A 17,412-nucleotide genomic window follows, 5' to 3' on the forward strand; every position below is an offset into this window, starting at 1 on the left:
GAACCCCTAACTTTAAAATTTGCTTTTGGTAGGTTGTAATATACACTAGTTACTATATATTTTATTTATTAAAAAAGGTCCATATTCTTTTAATAAGCAACAGAGGGGAAATACACGTATTCCATTTTTTAGTTTAAATTATATAATTTATTTTAGTGAATAAACTTGTTCATAATTATCAATCTCTCAAGATTCCATTTGTCTTCCAGCCTACAACATCAGAATGGAAAAAATATCATTCTGATAAGTTAGGCATGACTTTGATTGTGTCGCAAAATACTCAAAATCAGAAATCATTAAGCTTGGGGGATCCTGATAAGGTTGATCCAATTATAGGTGATGGAAACTGTTTTTTCGGGTATTTTATTAATAACAACTTATAATTCTAAATATTATTTTAGATGTCTTAGCAAGGAAATCAGTAATGATGAGCAATATCATCAAATAATCAGGAGTGTTATGATATCCTTTGTGGTTCAAGAAAAACATATAAATTTCTTTAGCGGATTCATAGGGGTTGATAACACAATGGATTACATTGTGAAAAACAAAATGGATTGCAATGGCACGTGGGCCACAGATATTGAGATTTCCTGTGCAGCTACATTGCTTCAAACAAACATCTTCATTTTTTATAATGACAAATGGCTTTTATTTCATCCATTATTTATTATTCCTGAAATAAATAAATTTATTGGTTGTATCTATATAAGAAATTTAAATTATCATTATAGTATAGTTTTATCCTGTAAATAATATTATCAAATCATTTATAAATATATATGCCCGAGGCATTTTTTATATTTAAATAAAAAGTATTATCTAGTCAACTAATTGTATTTGTGCATAAAAGTATATTTGTAACCTATCATGTAAATAATATATTATTTATTTATACAAGTATTAGTCAATCAACCAATTTATTAAAAAAAAAAATTGCTTAAATCTTAATATCAGGTGGAAAACCCACATAATAGGCATAATTAGGTGGGGTCTATGCAATCCCAAGCTACACCACTATAAATGCTGAATAATCAAACAAAATTAAAAATTATTTTGCAGATATACACTTTACCTACAAATATTAAGCTAAAATTTATACAAAAAAAATAGGTAATAATATTTTTTTATACAACTAGAGTATGTATAGCCCCTCACCCCTCCATGCTATAAAGGATTATGTATTTTTTTTCCTGTATTTATCATTTTAAATTATTTTATGAAAGGTAAAGAATAATTTTCTTGTCAGTTAGAACAATATAATATTAAATATTAGAAGATTTGACTATTGGTCATAGTTATTAAATACAAATATCAGTATTTATCCATGTATAATAAATAAAATTTGAACAAAAAAGATTTGCCTTAAAAGTTGTAGTTGTAGGAGGCTTATAATTTAAGAAACCAGATAAATATAAAAAAATGTTTTTAATTCTTATTTATTACGTGATACGTGATAAAAGCGTTTTCGTCCTCTGGTTGTGGATACAACAGAGCTACGCTAGGTTTTCCTCAAAAATCCATCAAACTGGATAGTTAATTAAGGGGAGAAAAATGAAGAGCCCTTCACACGTTTGTGGGCAAGCCGCACGTACTTGTACGCGCAACAGAGAACTGTTACTTAAACGTCTATAGGCTAATAGACAAAAAGAAATGGGCAAAACAAAAGTATTAAAAAAAATATGAGTCTGAGATTAGGACAAGGCAATTAAAATTTTATAAATTAATATTTTTTGATTAAATAAGGGTGTTTTAAAAAAAATTGGGTTCAAATTATTTTTTAATTTGCAGATTATAAAACTAAAAATAAATTTTATGTCAAAATACATTAAAAAATTGTACCATATAAAACTTGTGAGTATATTTTTAGGAGTCTTTATTTATATTTTTCATATTAAATATGGTTACAATTAATGGGCATAATCAAAAAAGTATTTATTCATATAGCTTTGATAAACCCATATACATATCAAAGTATTTATATTCATATATAAACTATTTATAAACCTATATTCATATTTTTTAATGAGCAGTTTGTAAATTTGAATTGTTTGCTATAAGGGATTGTGTTGTGTATATTAAGCTTTGGTTATTAAGTAGGTCTTCTTGAATGTCATTGTAACCTTTAAAAAAGGTGTATCTTTACGTTATATTAGTTATTTCCTAATTCTTACAAGATTCCTAAATTTATGTCATCGTTATATTTTCAGAATTCAGCTAAAAAAATTTTTAATGATATTGATATTTGAAAATATGGCTAAGTTCATCTTATATTCCTCTTCATTATTACTCCTTAAGACTTCAATACAAATTATAGGGATCTACAGTAATATTTAGATTATTAATATAAAATGTTACCTTAATAGCTCAAGTAAATAAAAATTATATTTAATAAAAATTGGAAGAATTAAAAACATCCTTTAATATTTTAAATATACGAAGTGTATTAAAAAATTAAAATATAGCAGGTGTGATATTTAATTTATTCACTAAAAAAATATAGCAGGTTTTATGTTTAGTTTTTTCACTAAATATCACAGGTGTTATGTTTAGTTTTTTCACTAAATATCACAGGTGTTATATGCAGTCACGGCCTAAATGATTATTTGTAGTGGGTAAATCAATGATATATAACATAGATTGGCGATTCATTCATTAAAAACGTCCTCACATTGCGATCAGCTGTAGCGCCATTTTGTAGCTTGAACGTTGATCAAATGCCTCATCATTATTATTATTATATATTTAAATTCTCTATATCAATACAAAATAAATTCTCACCTCAACTCATGATTTTAGCAAGTTCTTCAATTCTTTTTATTAGTAATCGAAAATATAAGACTCAAGATATACATATTTAAAAAGCCACAATACCACCCTTCATGCAAAATATTCCATACCTCTATCTATTATACTCTCAAAAAATTCACCAAATAATCTCCAATTAACCTTACCACCCAGATTCCTTTAACCCATATGGATCAAATGCCTCGATCATTATTTTTAAATTATCTATATCAATACAAAATAAATTCTCACCTCAACTGATGATTTAATCTAAAATATAAGACTCAAGATATACATATATAAAAAGCCACAATACCACCAATCATTTCCAAGAATATTAGCTTTTATAGTTTTATCAAATTCACTTGATATTTCAATAAAAATCTTGTTACACACACATGTTGTTCATTTATAGAAGCTTTTAATTAAAAATAATAAATATATTATTTTTATATTTTACACATATAATCTTTTATGATTCCTGTCTTAATAATAAATATCATAGATTCACCTATATTTATTGTAGTAGTTGGTACTTTTATAATTTTATGTAATATAGTGGCTTATAACTTAAAACAATAATCACTCATAAGTTTATGTAAAAAATAGACCTGTATAGATAAAATCTACAAATTTTGTTACTAATAAGAGAAATAGGTGCTGTTAATTTTTTTATTTTGTATTATTAATTTTATTATAAAGGAAGAACTAAAGATAACTCCAAAAGTATATACTATTAAGATTCTCTTCATAGTTGATCATTTGTTTTGTTTTGATTATTTCCTCTTAATTATAAATGACAAATAAAAAAATATCTTTTATTTTTTTTTCAATAAATACACAATGTAATAATATTATTTTTTGCTTGAGTATAAATTATATTATATAAATTATTTATTTAATAAAGTATATTTAATAAGTATATAATGATATAAATGTATAGGCCTTGAAAAGGAAAAGATATTGCAACAGTTCACTTTTATATTATTTTTGAGTACATTTTCGTCATTTTTGATTATATCATCACCTATAAAAAATTAATATAATTAATTAGCATAGATAATATATAAGATCATAATTTTTATAATATGCCTAATATCTGGTCATTCCTTATACATATATTTTTTCCGAGTCATGGCTTTCCTGCTCAATATATGGAATAATATTATCAGGATCCATACTAACGCCAAGCAATTTACCCATTTTTTTATTAACAGCACACCCGTCGCATACAATGGCTTTGCATATTCCTCCAGTTTCATTTAAATTGAGCAATGCATCTATCACTAAATTAGCTAGGATATCTGGATTTATTTTTACAACTAGAAAATAGGCTATTGGCATTTTCCAGCTGCTATTAATACAGGTTGCCATAAGAAATAGGGCCTTTGTTGCTTCTGGACATGATTCATCTTCTTTTGTTGATTTTGTCCCATCACCTAAATCAACATAGCCATGATATCCTTTGTGTTTTTCAAAATCTATTTGCGTTTTAATAGAATATAAGAAAAATAATATATCATAAATGAAAACTTTTCAAAAAATTATCTTCGTAGACTAGTTTTGGCAATATTATATATGTATTAATATTTCATGCTGACAAATAATGGATATCCAAACTACAAAATGGCGCTACAGCTGATTGCAATGTGAGGACATTTTTATCATGCATTTAATGAATGAATCGCCGATCTATGTTATATATATCATTGGAACCATATCACCCCCACTCTTTGGTATGAAATAGGCCGAATATAGGTGTAACCCAGTTGCAAATATATTTGATGCTATTGACAATCTTTTAGATGGCAAATATAATCACGGATAGTTGCATCCTAATTTCAAATATAAATAAAGATAATGACAAAAAATATGCTATAATAAAAATTAATAATATATAACACCTTATGAATTGGGATCTAACTAAAATTCTTCTATGAATTCCTTATAATATCAAATCTTCTAATTACTTTTTATCTTTAAATATTAGATACATACCTAAAAGTGTTTCATGGTTTAAAATAAATAGCTGATATTATTCTAATAAAAATATGATCCTTCACTTATAATTTAAAATTTTTCCTACATTTATATTATTTGGGATCTAAATTCTTCCTTATATCAAATCTTCAGTAGATTCTTTATTTTATTTTTAAAGATAGATACATACCTAAAAGTGTGTCAGGGTTAGCTGATATTATTCTAATAAAAATATGATACTTCACTTATAATTTCAAATTTTTCCTACATTTATATTATTTGGGATCTAAATTCTTCCTTATATCAAATCTTCAGTAGATTCTCTATTTTATTTTTAAAGATAGACAAATACCTAAAAGTGTGTCAGGGTTAGCTGATATTCTAATAAAAATATAGATCTTTCATTTATAATTAAAAATTATTCCTACTCTTATATTACTCTAATTGTTTCAAGTTTTTTAGGCAAAAATTTTTGAAATTTGGCTTTAATAATAAATTAGAATTAATAAAGTGCTCTAAAATTATATTTCAGTTAAATTAATGAATATAAAAGAAATTAAAATTACTATAAATAATTATTTAGTAGGAAAAAGTGTTATTATCCTTCAAAAAAGCTTTATTTTGCTTTAATTCTAACATAAATCAAATAAAAAAAAGAGATAAAATCAAGTCAACAAATTCAATTGAAATTATTTTATTCATAAAATTTCATTTACAACTGTAAATCTAATAAATACATAAATAATTATAATCATTTAATAATTAAAATATAAAATGCGAATAAAATTTCATTTACAACTGTAATACATTAATAATTATAATCATTTAAAAATTAAAATATAAAATGCGAATAAAAATAAATTTAACAATTTAAACAATACCAATAAGTTTTATATGGTTTTTTTTAAATTTTTTGACATTTAAAATGAAACCAGGACAAGCAAAAATCACATGATATGGAGGCATCATCATCTAAAGCAATATAACATTTTTGACAAATCCATGGCTCTGCCATAATCTTCTCATTTAATTCCAGAATCTTTTCCCACGCATCATTTGTGAAATAAGATTTTATTATTTTAAAATCCACATCATCATTTTTTAAAGATTGCATATCATTTTTTTTTGGTACTAATGTCATCAGAATTTAACAACTAATATTACAAACTTTATTGAATGAAGACTGTTTACATAATTTATTTATGATCCATTCAGCCTTTTTTTCTTTTGATAAAGTTGTAAAAGGTTTATATAACTTTTCTGAGAAAAATAAATACATTAATATTAATTTTTTTAAGTTACTATGAGTTGTCTGACAATTGCCCAAATTTTTTATTTGTGTATCACCTAATTTTAAATATTAAAATTGTGATATTTTTAAATAAAATTATAATATTTTTAATAGATTCACCACTGATTCTGATATCAAATTATTCAATATACAAGTTTGGCTCAAATAATTTAACTTCAATAATTCAGATTTATAAATGGATATATTTATTAAGTTTTCCTTTTCATAAATAGCTATTGAATTTTCTAAATTATCTATAGATTGAAATATAGCATTTTGATATAAAGCCATAGTGTGGTGATTCTATTTAAAATATCATAGTTTTATTTAAAAATATTAAATTACCTTGAATTTTATTAAAAATATTAATTTACCTTGAATTTTATTAAATTATTTGAGCCAATAACGATATACGTTTTTTTATTTGTGTCAGTAATTCTTAATTACTTTTTCCATCTCAAATGTTAGCATAAATTAACCATTGCCTGAGAATAATATGGGAATTTTGAGCCCCTGTGATCACACTAATAGCCCTAAATTTTATAAAGTAGAATAAAATGAAATTTAATAAAGTAGAATGAGAAATTTTATATTAATATGTTCAACCTATAAAAACAATTCCCATCACCTTCAATTTGCCCCAAGATAGTTGATTCACCAAGTTGTTTACCATAGTCTACATCCCAACAATGTTTGGGAGGTTTTAGAGCATATATTTTGGCATATTTTTTCCATGCTTTTGTTGTAGGAAAAAAATATCTAGGGATATTTTCTAATTTATTTATTATCATAATATCATCATCCAATTCTGTATACATAAATAATTAAAAAATAAATCAAATACATACCAGAAATAACATTACCTATATGAGAGACTTTGGATCTATAAAATCTATATCAAGTGGAAAATTTTATCTTTAAAGCCAACATTCTGGGAACCATTGTCAAAAGGAAATGTATTACATATATCTTCACACAGATGTGCTGCTTATAAAAATATTTTTAAAAAATTATCATAACATTCAAAAAATAATTTGAATATATATCAAAAATAACATTACCTATGGGAGACTTTGGATCGATAAAATCTGTATGAAGTGGGAAATTTACATCTTCAAGCTGAATATTTAGGGAACCAATATCTAAAGGCAATACATTATAATAAAAACATTTAAAATAATTATAATGATATTAAATATTAACCTTTGTATCTAAAATTTTTTTTACTTTATAAAAAAAATGTGATTTTGAAAAAATCTTTACCATTTTCATCTGGCTCCAATGCTATATATAACTATAGATTGACGATTCATTCATTCAATGCATTATAAAAGTGTCCACACATTGTAATCAGCTGTAGCGCCATTTTGTAGTTTGGTTATCCATTATTTGTCAGCAAGAAATATTAATATATAGAAAACAAGTCTACTACGATAATTTAGTTTTAAAGGTTTCGATTTATGATATAATATTTTATAGTATCTTTTATTCTTAAATTTTCATAAGACTTTTTTTATGAATGTGGACTAGGTGATTATATTTAAAAAATGAATCTAAGACTAACCCACCTTTTAATTTTTTAAAATATAGTTTAACTTAATTCTGCACGGATTTATAAATCTTATGTTAATGCATCTTAGGATACATGCAAAACAGATCTTTTAATATCACTATCATTTATTATTTTATTTAGATAATGGGAGTGTGCTGTGTTCATAATTGTAATAAAACAAATAAAATGGAATCTAATACACATATTTCTTATCATAAGTATATATATTATTTTTTATATGCAACATATTTATTACATAAAGCATTAATAAGCTACAAACATTGAAAAAAAATCCTTATTTAGTAAAAATATAAAGTTTTCTCATTTTTACTGCTAGGACAAATAATGCTTCTTCCTCTTGAGTTGATAAGATTTCTATTTTGAACTTTGCCTAAATATTTTTCTGGATAAAATATTAAGTTAGCCATTTTTAAAATACATATTTACTATGATACAGTTTCATTTTTAAATATTTGTAAGAAATATGTAAACCATATATATATTAATAGAGGCTCTGCCAATCAACAAATTTTCACTGATTCAATACTATATTACTAATAACTGATCTGATATTAATATTGATTGTTATATACTATCTATCTTTGTATCAATGTCATAAATATATCTTATATTTTACTCATTATTATTCACCTATTTTTAAATATAGATTTCTATTAAAATCCAAAGAATTATTGGAAAAATGGTTACATGCTATAAATAGAAAAAATTTTATGCCTAATAAATATAGTATTATTTGTGGAAGGCATTTTAAAAATACTTGTTTCATTCAAACTACTTGCCATCTATACGCAAAATCTTCAGACAGTGACGAAGCATCAAATACTACCAGGGAAGCAATAGAAAATCATTTTTTCTTTTTATAAGTCTAACCATACAAAAAATTAAAATTTATAAATAAGCAGAATTCGTCCTTGTTTTTGAGTAAAATTTCGTTTCATATTTTGCGCCTGGAATCTATCATATTTTTAATTCAATTTTTGGCAAATGATTTTAATAGAATTATCGACTTCAAATAAGCGGTTGATTCTTCATGCTGTAAAACTGCCTTTAAAAAATTATTCATATCCAAACATATTTTTCCTTCAAGAATAATAGGCGAGCAACAATATAGGGATATAGAAAATCCACATCCAGTGAGCCATTCATATTTTTCATATTAATCCTTTTGGTTTTTATCTTCCTATTAATAATCCATTGCTTCACTTCAAAAATTTTTAAATTAAATCATTTTTAATAAATTTTCAATAATACAATTTGCAATTATTAGACACAGATAAAAATATAATATAAAAATATTCTCAACCTCTTTTATTTATTTAAAAAATAGGCATTTTTTTATTTACTTCCCCAACACATATTATTTATTTTATCCTTATTTATTTTAAAAAATAGATAATATTAAATTTGCTTCACTCATGTAATTTTTTAAGGTAGTAAAAATAATAGTAATTTTTTAAAAATAGTATAAATATATATTATTTTTATTTCAGAATTAGAGTGTATGCTTCTTGGGGATAGGCAGTAAAAAATCTTTTTTGGGTGGAGTTAGGGTTTTTTCTATCATGTAGAGGTAGACGCTGATATAATTTATTAGAAAAATGAAGACTAAATAAACACTCACAAAAAAATATTTTTTTAAATCAACCCAAATCGGAAAAGAATCATAAGACACCACTTGAACATGTGTGTTAAACAATCCTGTGAGTCACTAGAATTTTATAAAGATTCTATAATTTTTACAATATTTTGGCAGAATAAAAAACTCTTTTAAATGCTTTGGTCTTTCTTTTTATAAAAAATTATTTTCACCCAAAGGATTCGTATTTTATCAAAATTTTGACAAGCAGTTAAAAATATATTTACATAATGTTACGACTATACATTTTAAAGTAAGGTTTAATGAATGAATCATCAGTTTATGTATTATTATATGTCATTGCCATCTATAAGCAACAATTTTAGGTCAAAGCATCTACTAAATAAGTATTTTTATTACTGAAATATGTATACAATATGCGCGATAAAAAAAATATTTATAAATTTTTATATTAAAGTTACATTATTATACAAAATAATTATAAAAATGTAAATAAAGTATACCATATATAGCAAGAGAATAATAAAAATGTAAATATATAAAAGAAATATAAATAAATACGAGTTATGATTGTTGTTTTATAAAATATGAAACATTATCTAAAAAAGGATATATTTCATTTGTACGCTCGTATATACGAGTTAGATTATCAATGTTAATATTTAATTGATCATATTTTTTATTTTTTCTTCTCACGTTTAACCCACTATTAATTTGTAAAATCTTAAGCTCACTCGAATATTGATGTCTTTTTAAAATATTTATCAGACAATAAATATTCGGGTGAGCCACGTTTGTTTTTCTCTTGAGGGCATGATGATACCCCTCCAGGTGGTTGTTTGTTCTAGGGCCGTCAACTTGATACCTAAATTGATTATAAGTAAAGTTAATATTTAAATGTTTTAATTACCTGGTCCATATATTTCGGGGGAATATGGCATTAACTCCGAGCCATGTAAAATCCATATACTCCATAAAATTTTTGAGCAAAGGATATTCAGCAGACAGAGCATGGCATGATGCCCGTACCTCGGAAATATGTTCTTCTTTGCAAATGGCAAAGTGGTCATTCGTCTAACAACTTGATGAATGGTAGTATTGTGCAAATAACCGCTAACTAAACCCAGCGCCTGACATTTACGCCAAAGAGCCTGGGAATAGTGAAAAAAACAGCCTAAATTTTTTTAATTATAATATACAATGTTATAAATAAACCTTTTATGGACATATTGGGAAAAACAAACCTAAGCGCCGATATAGCTGCGGCCTCGTAATCAGTTTGTCCAAATCGAGGATTGAAGGATATTTTTCATCGAGCAAAATTGCAAGATAATTTGAAATAATTCAATATATGTCCCTCTATTTTTATCGGGGAGGAGGGCATATATAATCGGTATCATAACTTCTTGATACATTATATGGATACTATACAATTGACAGTACAGTCGAGGAACGACATAAAAGGTGCCGTCCATGTAAATGCTATCACCATCACATATTTCTACAAGTTTTAGCATTTCACATGTACCAAACGCCAGCATATTATTATTATTATCATTATTAATTAAAAAAATATCCCCCTTATTTGTGGTGATGTATTCTGGTAATAATACTAGTTCATCCACAGACTGAGGCAAAGTGGGCAGATTTTTTTGTAACAATCTGTCAATTGTACTCTTAATTGAAACAAATGAGGGCATTGCCTCTGGATACATTTCGATGGAGGGCGTTTCCAGGCATCTTTTATTCAAGGCCTTTCATAAATATTGTGCCTTGTCTCTAGAGGATTTTCGGCAACAATATCCTCTAGAACCTTGTGAGTTCTCAGTTTTTCAAACTGACCGATTTTATTTTGGTGTTCATGTAAACCAGAAGTTGTGTAAATTCCAACAAATTTACATGAAGCCTTGCAGCCAACCTTTCTGCAACGATAGTGTATTCTATCATCTTTTTGATAAGCATATCGATATAAATAATTTTGGAAAAAGAGAAGCAGTTTTCCTTTTTGAGATTTTATAAATTGAGGATCTTAATAAATATAAAAATCATATATTAATATGATTAATATGGAGTTCTAATATTTAATCAGACAGAACCAGATACTTAAAAAAATAAATAAAGCAAATAAATAATTATTGATTTATTATTTATCTTTAAAAAAGATGTAATATTTTTTTAATTATTCCAAGGTCATGCCTAAATATAATTAAAAAATAGCCTAGCTATATTATACATCAAGGGTTACTTAATATGTCACATTCTGTATTTAATTTTTTTTAAAATAAACTTAAAAAAATAGCCTTATAAACATATTTTTACCACTAATATTTTGATGTAAATCTATTAACACATTGGCTACTTCTAAAGGGAGATCACCATTACCTATAAATATAATTTAGTAATTGTCAATTTGTGTATTGAATACTTTCAATTCCAACATCTGAATTAATAACATGATAAGCACCTGAATTATTTTGATTTGAGATAAAAGTTTGAAAGGCTATGGCAAAACCAGAAGTTTGAGGGGCTACTGTAAAATTTGAAATTTATGTTAATAATATAAAAATAATTACCTTGGTTAGGATCAGGAGTTATGGAAACTACTAAGTTTTGTTCTAAAGAATGTTGATTGGTAGTAGAAGCTAATGTTAAAACATTGATTTAATGGTAAAATAATATAAAAATAATTACCTTGGTTAGGATCAGGAGTTATGGAAACTACTAAATTTTGTTCTAAAGAATGTTGATTGGTAGTAGAGGCTAATGTTAAAACATTGATTTAATGATAAAATAATATAAAAATAATTACCTTGGTTAGGATCAGGAGTTATGGAAACTACTAAATTTAGTTCTAAAAAATGTTGATTGGTAGTAGAGGCTAATGTTAAAACATTGATTTAATGGTAAAATAATATAAAAATAATTACCTTGGTTAGGATCAGGAGTTATGGAAACTACTAAGTTTTGTTCTAAAAAATGTTGATTGGTAGTAGAGGCTAATGTTAAAACATTGATTTAATGGTAAAATAATATAAAAATAATTACCTTGGTTAGGATCAGGAGTTATGGAAACTACTAAGTTTTGTTCTAAAGAATGTTGATTGGTAGTAGAGGCTAATGTTAAAACATTGATTTAGTGGTAAAATAATATAAAAATAATTACCTTGGTTAGGATCAGGAGTTATGGAAACTACTAAATTTTGTTCTAAAGAATGTTGATTGGTAGTAGAGGCTAATGTTAAAACATTGATTTAGTGGTAAAATAATATAAAAATAATTACCTTGGTTAGGATCAGAAGTTATGGAAACTACTAAGTTTTGTTCTAAAGAATGTTGATTGGTAGTAGAGGCTAATGTTAAAACATTGATTTAATGGTAAAATAATATAAAAATAATTACCTTGGTTAGCATTAGGAGTTATGGGTGCTACCAAGTTTTGACATTCTAAAGAATGTTGGATGGTGATAATTAAATCGAGACCAATCATTAATTTGGCTCTACCACCACATCTTTTGCGACAAGTAAGGTAAACGGCCTTTTTACCACTTGTATGGGCCAAATATTCATGCCCTTGGTAGCATATATAGTCCTTTTTCTTCTGTGTTTGCTGAAAACAAAAATAATAAATATATAAAATGGTTTATTACTTTTATTTCAAGTTGTTTATATTTAAGATAATTTTTAAGGTTATCAGCTACCGTTGGAATCATATCAAAAATATGGCGGCCATTTTTGTGAATATTTTTGTGAACATTATTGTGAATATTCACATTTTTGGCTATTATGATACTTGCTATTTAGTAGTGTTGTTAAATGGTTGGTTTTTTACGACCCACAACCCGAGCCGAAGTCGTAGAAATCTGCTCAACCCTGAGCCAGGGTTGAAAAATCGACCACGACCCAACCCGACCCAATGGGCCTGTTGAGCCGACCCATTTGGTCGGCTTGCTGGGTCGGCTTGTTGGGTCGGCTTGCTGGGTCGGCTTGTTGGGTCGGCTTGCTGGGTCGGCTTGTTGGGTCGGCTTGCTGGGTCGGCTTGTTGGGTCAACTTGTTGGGTCGGCTTGCTGGGTCGGCTTGATGGGTCGGTTTGCTGGGTCGGCTTGCGTTAAAATTTGTCATAATCGTCATCTTTAAATTTTTTCGAATTTTTTTGAAGCAAATAGGTAAAAATAAATATTGTAAACATGTTAAATTAAATTTTCAGTGAATATGTACCTTAGAAAAGTGACAATTGTCATAATCGTCATCTTTAAGTATTTTCGAATTTTTTTGAAGCAAATAGGTAAAAATAAATATTGTAAACATGTTAAATAAAATTTTCAGTGAATTGTCATAATCGTCATTTTTAAGTTTTTTCGAATTTTTTTAAATTAAATAGTTAAAAAAATATATTGTAAGGATGTTAAAATATTTAAAATAATTTTTTATAGCCGGGCATAAGCTGGCATGAGATAACTCGCCTGTTGCTGACCTTTAATTTAAACATCTATCAGAAAAATCTAGAGGTTTAGACAATATTTTTCTTAAAATATTGGATGTGATAAAAATCGGATCAAATCGAGCCGTTTAACAACCCTATAGCTAATATTTTTAGAATCTTAAACTGAAGATTACTAGAACAATAGTTATTGCTCTTTAAATATAAGTAATATGATTTGAATCCCATATTATACCAAATATATCGACTCAGGCGCGTACGCGGGAATTCGGTCTGGAGGGGGGAGGATAATAAATTTTGAAGAAATATTATTGTTTTTTAAAAATATCAAGCATAAATTTATCAGGACTAATAACTATTTCTAATACACAATTTTAAATTAATGTGAATTATAAAAAAATTATATGTAAAAAATCACTTAAATGACCCAAAATAGAAATTTGAATTTTTTGAGCCTTTACACAAAAAGTTTCTTAGGAATAATTGCATTTTGTATGTTATATATTTACAATGTAAAATCCAATCTTCGTTGTGATTGAGCTAATTTTTCAATTATCTCATTCTTGCTTGTTGTCAAATGCCTATGAATATTCAAAAGATCAAACCTTTAAATCTACTTTCAGATGTTGTACTTCTTGGTATGTTTTTCGGAGACCTGATTTTTTTAAATATACCCGACCAGGGCCCGAAAATTTTTAAAAAAACACCCAAGCCGTGCTGTATTTTTTAGAACAGCCTATATTTGAAATCGTTATTATTCGCTATAAAAATCAAAAATAAATATAATTTATTTAAAAAAAATCTTGGCCGGGCCTGAAAATTTTATTTTAAAAAAAGCCGGACCGACCTGGCCCGAATTTATTCAAATATAGAAATTAATTTTTATAATTACTTAAAATAAAAGACATATGTTATATAGCCTTTAGTTTCAATAAATTAAATCAAAAATTTTCAATATAAAATTGATAAATTTAGATATATTTAATAAAATTTGCAAGGTCCGACCCGACCTAGCCCAAATTTTTTTAAAATATTAGGCTCGGCCCGAACCCGATTATTTTAAATAGAATTAGGCCCGAGCCCGGACCGAAGCCCGTTCGGGCCTGACTCGAGCCCGGTACGGGCCGGGTCTAACTTTGCAGATCTCTAATAGGTATATTATACATGGGGGGTTGTCATCAGGAAATACGTATTTTTGGCAACGATTGTTTGTTTAAAGAAATAAAACCTTAAACCTGTCTAATTTAAATATAAAAAATGAGAGTATAAGTCATTTCTAATTTTTAGACATTATTAATACCGCTTCACACATATAAATGATAGTCTTTAGAGAATATCTTTAAGGAAGTTTAGATGTAATTATTGATCTATAAATATAAAGATCAAGATCAACATTAATAAATAAAAATCGAAGTAAAATCTGATATTTTTTTTCACTAACAAATTAGCCATTTTTTTCTGTCTTTTTAAAAAATGTGTGGTAGTAGATTTTTAGAAATTTAAAAGAAAATATATGGTAGAAGGGGTAGTTTGGCCAATTGTAATGTGGTATTATTCTATATATATATCTTCTTTTTTTTTGAGAAAAATGGGGGTTTCTTTTACCCTGCATTGACAGTTAATCTTTGATAAACTAAAAATAAAATCACAATAAATTATTAATTTATTAATTTTTTTAAATTATATATTAATCATCCAGATTGATGAATTGTTTATTTTCATTATAAATTTTAATTAATACAAAGTCAAAGGATTCATTTCATATTTTTTAAAAAAAATAAAAAAAAGACAATCAAATTTATATGTATACTCACAACAAAACAAACACATGCACGGCTCGAATTAAATTTAAAAAAATATGTTTAAAAAAAAGCAAAAAACCAAATCACCATTCAATATGACCTATTGTAACTATTTATCTCAAAACACACATTTCTTTTTTTCCTTTCTTTTAAATAAAAATGGTCAACAAAAAAATAATCATTTTATTCAATTTATATTTTTTTTATGACTTATTTTTAATAAATAACAAAATTACATTTCAAATCTTCCCTTTTTATCCATACCATAAACCGTCATTTTATTATCGCTGGTATAGAAAATTTTTTTTAATCCCACATGGGGGTATTATTAATTTAAAGGTTTGGTTTAACAAAACGAAACCCGTCAAAATTATTTCAAAAAATATAATATTTTTATTACTTTTAAAATATAATATTTTTTCCTTACTCTTATAAATTAAAAAAAATTTTTTTACTTTTTATTATGGATTCCTCTCCATCTGACATTCTATCTTTTTTATACGATTCCCCATTTGAAAATTCAAGTCATTCTCAATTTGGTGAAGATTTTCAGGTAAAATTATATTTAAGTTAGAGACCTTCATGGGTCTAGATCCCGGCCCAGGCCCTCTAGAAAATTTATAATGCCGTTGGCCGGCCCGACCCATGAAGGTCTCTAATTGCAGTTAGCTAAAGTGACCATTAAATCCTGACCCATATATAAATCATACAAATGATATTTTTTTAAAAAGATATTAGATCAAAGTTTGGTTCCGCTGAAATCTTCCAATGATCCTTGTGTCAAAAAAAATTTTTTGGATACACCAAGAAAAGGGAATAGAAAATGTACTTTGTGTAACAAAACCTATCGCATAAGTACATCATCAAGTAAATTTTTTTTAATATATAAAATACGTAAAATTAGCATAAAAATTTTTAACGAATGATTTAATTAAATATATTTTTTTTACCTTATTGTACCTTTGTTTTTACGTAATAAAATATTAGTGTTGTAAAAGGGCTAAGCCGAACTCAGCCAGTTTTTGAGTAGAAAAATTACTCAGATACAAGCTGGCTCAATAAGCCATATGAGTTGGCTCAGGAGTTGCTCTAGCCGACTTTTCAGCAAAAATTTACTTTTGATTAATAATTTTTAAAATTATAATTATGTAGAAATAGTGTACCATCGCCATTTGGAGTGAAAAAATTTATTCAGATTTAAGTTAAAAATTATAATTATGTAGAAATAGTGTGCCATCGCTATTTTGAGTGAAAAAATTTATTCAGAACATGAGTATACTAGCTAAATTAGGTTGCTCAAATATTCTTTATAACTACAAGTTAATATATTAAACATTCCTGGCCCGAGACCTATTTTATAAAAATAATTTAGTTCGGGCTTAATAATTTTAAAAAATTTAAACCGCGCCGGCAGGGGGTGGACTCGTTACGATATGGCCTCGTGGGCATTCATTTATAAAGGCCTCATTTGTTCCCTTAAATGGTTTCTTCAAATTATATGATTTTTATAACTAACTATTTACATTTTTAAAAAAATAATAGTATGACATCATACTTATATATTTTGTTTTAAATTGATTATCTAAATTCATATTCATTGCACATATATATCTTGTATTAAATATAGTTATATATAGCACTATAAAATAAAAAATACCTACTCAATAATCAATTATATCAGAGTTGTTAATAGATACTTTTTAAATGGATCTAGATACGGATACATCGTCTGAAAATTTATCTAGATATAGATACAATTTTTATTATACTCTTATATATAGTGTTTGCAATGGTCCGGTCCCTTTTTTCTAAAATAAGATCGGAATAATGGACCGTTAAGTCAAATGAGACCGGACCGTGTGACTATCGATTCGGTCCGGTCGGTCCCATATAATTTTTTTTATTAAGCTACAAAAGTTTTTCCTGGCAATTTTGCTAGTATG

General features: G+C 26.2%; 1 protein-coding gene and 3 long non-coding RNA genes across 7 annotated transcripts; all 4 read right to left on the reverse strand.

Moving 5' to 3' along the window:
* Window positions 1-3,656: 3,656 nt before the first annotated feature.
* LOC135926595 (uncharacterized) lies at window positions 3,657-4,418 on the reverse strand. The gene is made up of 3 exons (XR_010571923.1): window positions 4,321-4,418; window positions 3,880-4,268; window positions 3,657-3,814 (listed from the first exon to the last, which is right to left on the reverse strand). It is a non-coding gene; the product is annotated as an uncharacterized LOC135926595 (long non-coding RNA).
* Window positions 4,419-5,554: 1,136 nt separating this feature from the next.
* LOC135926482 (uncharacterized) lies at window positions 5,555-7,337 on the reverse strand. 3 transcript variants are annotated; one of them, XR_010571889.1, is made up of 7 exons: window positions 7,322-7,337; window positions 7,120-7,200; window positions 6,922-7,042; window positions 6,665-6,866; window positions 6,506-6,591; window positions 6,070-6,114; window positions 5,555-6,027 (listed from the first exon to the last, which is right to left on the reverse strand). It is a non-coding gene; the product is annotated as an uncharacterized LOC135926482 (long non-coding RNA). The 3 variants fall into 3 exon arrangements; XR_010571890.1 differs by having other exon boundaries at window positions 6,433-6,591; XR_010571891.1 differs by lacking the exon at window positions 5,555-6,027 and adding an exon at window positions 6,179-6,361 and having other exon boundaries at window positions 6,090-6,114; window positions 6,433-6,591.
* A 2,588-nt stretch (window positions 7,338-9,925) lies between these two features.
* On the reverse strand, window positions 9,926-11,595 carry LOC135926632 (uncharacterized). 2 transcript variants are annotated; one of them, XR_010571935.1, is made up of 3 exons: window positions 11,548-11,595; window positions 10,139-11,256; window positions 9,926-10,093 (listed from the first exon to the last, which is right to left on the reverse strand). XR_010571935.1 is itself a non-coding variant. In XM_065462559.1 (3 exons), the coding sequence occupies exons 1-3, from the start codon at window positions 10,454-10,456 to the stop codon at window positions 9,993-9,995; spliced, it is 378 nt and encodes a 125-aa protein (XP_065318631.1). In that variant the 5' UTR covers window positions 10,457-10,757; the 3' UTR covers window positions 9,926-9,992. The 2 variants fall into 2 exon arrangements, 1 of the variants encoding a protein (XP_065318631.1); XM_065462559.1 differs by lacking the exon at window positions 11,548-11,595 and having other exon boundaries at window positions 10,139-10,402; window positions 10,444-10,757.
* A 66-nt stretch (window positions 11,596-11,661) lies between these two features.
* Window positions 11,662-11,990, reverse strand: LOC135926633 (uncharacterized). The gene is made up of 3 exons (XR_010571936.1): window positions 11,920-11,990; window positions 11,802-11,870; window positions 11,662-11,758 (listed from the first exon to the last, which is right to left on the reverse strand). It is a non-coding gene; the product is annotated as an uncharacterized LOC135926633 (long non-coding RNA).
* Between the last annotated feature and the right edge of the window lie 5,422 nt (window positions 11,991-17,412).

Source organism: Gordionus sp. m RMFG-2023, chromosome 3, assembly GCF_954871325.1.
Source record: "Gordionus sp. m RMFG-2023 chromosome 3, tfGorSpeb1-WG-v2, whole genome shotgun sequence".
Classification (NCBI taxonomy): domain Eukaryota; kingdom Metazoa; phylum Nematomorpha; class Gordioida; order Chordodea; family Parachordodidae; genus Gordionus; species Gordionus sp. m RMFG-2023.

Bases quoted from the DNA above. Each gene is read 5' to 3' on its own strand.
- LOC135926632 (XM_065462559.1), bottom strand. The intron at 10,094-10,138 runs GTAATTAAAACA...TAATCAATTTAG, and splicing joins CCCCGAAATATATGGACCAG to GTATCAAGTTGACGGCCCTA.